At 38.4% G+C, this 3,953-nt stretch overlaps 1 protein-coding gene across 1 annotated transcript; it reads right to left on the bottom strand.

Moving 5' to 3' along the window:
* Window positions 1-209: 209 nt before the first annotated feature.
* On the bottom strand, window positions 210-2,519 carry birc5b (baculoviral IAP repeat containing 5b). Its single transcript, XM_034086933.2, has 4 exons — window positions 2,215-2,519; window positions 1,213-1,322; window positions 538-655; window positions 210-439 (listed from the first exon to the last, which is right to left on the bottom strand). The coding sequence occupies exons 1-4, from the start codon at window positions 2,338-2,340 to the stop codon at window positions 353-355; spliced, it is 441 nt and encodes a 146-aa protein (XP_033942824.1). The 5' UTR covers window positions 2,341-2,519; the 3' UTR covers window positions 210-352.
* Window positions 2,520-3,953: the final 1,434 nt, after the last annotated feature.

Below are 3,953 nucleotides of genomic sequence, written 5' to 3'. Positions count from 1 at the left end.
CACGTTCAGGAAAATGGTAAGTATTTTGTTGAAAAGAGGGAATATAGCCCACATTGTAATCCTAGTCAATGTGCGCTTTCATTTCAGATTTCCTTTGTGAAGGTTTTGAGATTGGGAACTCCAGAAAGTGTGTCTGTGACTTAAAAAAACCGGCAGGTTTAGAGCTAAAGCACCATCTTGTGGTAGAATACAGTACTACAATTGAAGAGTAATATTTTGAACAACTTTATTGATATGTCATACTGCCATTAAATACAAATATTTAGTCAAGAGTAAAAGCTTACGCTACACCCTTAAGATTAGTGTTGCAATAAAATTACAAAACAAAGACAGGAAGTTTGATTTCAATCAGTTAAATGTCCAACAGAGATGTAAGTCTCCCAAGGGTACGGTCTATGTCCTCCCGCAAATATGCCATCTTCTTGTGACACATTTTTTTCTAGGGGAAAACAAAAGCAGAGTGTCAAACCACCACTGTGTGAATATTCAAACAAAACTTCACTGCAAACAATCTACACAGATTTTAGGAACACTCACAAGGTAGACCTTAAGCCTCTCTCTTTCCATATGATAGAAATCAGCCGCGGTCATTTCAGTGAAATCTTTTTTCGAGGTTAAGAAACCACAGTTCGGAGAGCGTTTCAAGTGTTCAGACCTGGGCAGAGGAAATGTTACGGAAGAAGTTAGTTGAAGGGTCACAGGGGTATTTGCTTTAACACGTTCCTACCATCTATAGTCACTACCAATAACCAGTCATTATCATCATTTGCCCATGCAGGGATAACATTAAGATTATCTACAGGAGAATACATGTTTGAAAGAAATAGAGAATGGCCGACTACCCTAATTGTATTTCTAATTGTCATCTGCAACCTGAAGTTTGTTTTTTGTCCTTCAATAAAGACATTTCAATGATAATATGGTGCATTTAAATTAACCAGAATGCAGGAAATTAAGTGTTTGAATATCCAAATGGCCTGGGGTAGGACAGCTAAATCTCCTCTGCTTGAATTGTCTTGCCCCATGTTGAAATTAAATCTAAGTTTTTGGGCCGCCTCTTTTCTTGTCATTTACCTATGGTCATGTTCTTTATATAACAATGTGTCTTGTGACGGCAACACAGTGATTCCGAGAAGAAAATATAATCTTCAGTGACTCAAAGCACCAGGATATATAAGACAAAGGGTTATCTTATAGGAATGCTTTCCTTACATGGGATCATCATCTGGCTCCCAGCCCTCAAGTTCGACCAGACAGAAGAAACAGCACGCCACATCAGGCTCATTCTCACTGGGGCAGTGGACAAACCCAGCCTTGGCCATCTGCAAAGACAAACAAATCAGTCACAGATGTCATAATGTGTGTACCCTGTAACATAAAGAGTTTTATGAGCTAGTAACTCAATGACAAATATAAGTTGATATGTGCAAGAACAAAATAACTACATAGCTGCAGGGGGATTAGTGTCAGTGAGAAGTAAACGTTCGGATGATTTGGCTCTTGCGGGGTTAAGAGCTGGTAGCATGAGTGTTGCTCCTTAAGGGAGGTGCCAGCAGCCCATCCATCATGAAAAGACTAGGGTGGGCAAAATGAAGGGGGCTGTGCACCTGACACCTGATGCAATGAAACTGAAGCTGACACCTGCTTAACTGTAAATCACAAGTTGTCACAACCTTAGATGAAAGCTGTTGTATGAAATTGCATAACTTGAGAATGTAAACAAGGTTTGGGTGTTTCAAAATAATTGATCAGTCGAGGCTATGTGTAGGTTAATGAACATCAAGGTTTCCAAAGACCTTAAGAGCCATCTGAGTGATCTGACACATCCAGAGTAGAAATAGAAGAACATTCCACATGAACTTAGTCTGACCTTATGTTGGCCCTGTCTGACATAAGGCTAAGTGCACTCCAGTAGCAGAAAGAAACTATGTACATTTACTTAAGCATTGCACATAAGCACTGTACCTACAGTACAATATTATGGTACTTTCTTTGTAATTTCCACCTTTGTATTTCTCCACAAGGTACATTTTGGAAGTCATGACGGTGTCATTTACTCCACTACATTTACTTGAAAGCGTCAGGTACAGTAACTTTACAGATCCACATTATTAAAACAAAATTAAGAAAAAGTAATTAACTATGAATCACTTGTTTCTGAATGTATGCTATAATTAACTGCTCCGATTCCTCGAGACACAGCGGCCTCCTTACCTTTTCGGGAGTGCAGTAACAATCCTCTCTAAATGGCCAGTCTACATAGCTTTGTTCGCGTGATTCATAAGAGTGCATTTTGTCAAAGGCGGCAAACCTGGTGGACAATACATCTTTGCTTGTCATAACTCCAGCAGAAAAACGGCCTCAACTTGAGTTATTTCACGGTGTAAAGTGTGGACGGGATCCTAATGTGAACACGTGCTGACGCTGCCCTGACGCTCAGGTGTTTCCAATTTGGGCTGATTCAACTCGTGCATGAAGCTGCAGCGTCGGAGACTGCAGTCTCAGGACCGCACTCCTGGGACCCTAGTGTGACACTGGACACTGCCACCTAGCGAGCAGGAGACATGAATATGAACGATAACGCAGAGTGTGAGTAATGTGAAGTGCTTTTAAAGTTGTATTTGTTTAACATTAATAACAATTCCGGTGTCTTGAAATGAAGTGTGATTAGCTAACATTAACTATGATAGTCTTAAGGCAAATCATCTGTTAGCTTATGATAGCATAGCTTCTAACCGTATTAAAGGCACTAAAAAACAATTATTCGTTAGCTATAGCTTTCGGCAAAATAAACTGTTAACATATTTGATTATTTGTTTTAATGAAACTGTAGCGTGATTTTGGCAAGCTCAACTAGGTGTCCTACATTAATTGTTGATGTAATCACTAATTACAGTAAGTGTGAGCTGTGAATCGTGTTGTTTGTCAGACTGCATGGAATATAACAAAAAGTAATGCTGAAGTGAATTACCTACCCCACCTTTAATTTCGTAGCAAACCAAAAAACAAAGTGTAGCAGGCTGAATTAGACAAACAGGTATAATAGACTAGGCAGAATTTCAGAAAATGTGCTTATTTAAAGGCATTTTGTGTTTATTTATGCTATACAACATTTCTAGGGGTATTAAGGGGTGCTGAATCCAAATCTGCTGTATATGAAGCTCCAAAATTTCCCAGAATGCCTCAAAATTGAGAAATCCAACATGGCCGCCACCGCCAGGCTGAAATCTATTTTAGTACATTACTTTTTGACTAAACAATGTACAAACTAGAATTAAATGTGTTTTTATATGTTTTCACACATGGGGAATTGAACATACTGTCCTGATTTTAGATGTGTGTGAATAATCAGCTTGAAATCATACATGTATAGTGACAAAGGTGGTCATTAGTGATAAATAAGTTGTCAGACTCAACCAGGGCTTGCTTAGAAAGTGTATTAATTCAATTTTTATTTGGCCACCAAACCATAACGTAAACATGACGCGATTAGGCCTACAGTGGAGCAACAGTACCATCAATAAAGCCCTATAGATGCTTTTATTTGCTCCAATACAGTAAGAACATGGGTGGCATTGGAATTTTCAACTCAATAAGAATACAAATCATACTGAAATGGTAAAAACCTCATTCAAGTATCTCATAAAACACCACCATATATCAATGATTACAAAATAATAATAATAATAATAATAATAATAATAATGTAAAAAATATATTAAAACAACAAATAAACCCAAATTATAGCTCTCAGGCCATCCAGTGTTAAGGCAATGAAGAAGAAGGAGTGGGCCTGTTCACACTGCCTTTTTTACATCAAACCCTATGGGAAATTGCCAAAAGGCAGGCACTTTTAAAAAGCAGCGTCTTCTTCAGTGTTCCGGCAGGTGTTGTCATGTTTCCTGCTGTTGCATGCCTCTATACATTCCATGTGACTCTTTCTGAATATAATA

The sequence above is a fragment of the Pseudochaenichthys georgianus genome, chromosome 7, assembly GCF_902827115.2.
Source record: "Pseudochaenichthys georgianus chromosome 7, fPseGeo1.2, whole genome shotgun sequence".
Classification (NCBI taxonomy): domain Eukaryota; kingdom Metazoa; phylum Chordata; class Actinopteri; order Perciformes; family Channichthyidae; genus Pseudochaenichthys; species Pseudochaenichthys georgianus.
The sequence above is the reverse complement of the archived record's forward strand: the minus strand, read 5'-3'. Positions and strand labels throughout refer to the sequence as shown.

What these genes read in the sequence shown, in the direction of transcription:
- birc5b (XM_034086933.2), bottom strand. Translation starts at nt 2,340, where the DNA reads ATGACAAGCAAAGATGTATTGTCCACCAGGTTTGCCGCCTTTGACAAA. An exon ending in GTTACTGCACTCCCGAAAAG is followed by an intron (nt 1,323 to 2,214) that starts GTAAGGAGGCCG and finishes TTGTCTTTGCAG; the next exon opens with ATGGCCAAGGCTGGGTTTGT. An exon ending in GAGCCAGATGATGATCCCAT is followed by an intron (nt 656 to 1,212) that starts GTAAGGAAAGCA and finishes TCCTCTGCCCAG; the next exon opens with GTCTGAACACTTGAAACGCT.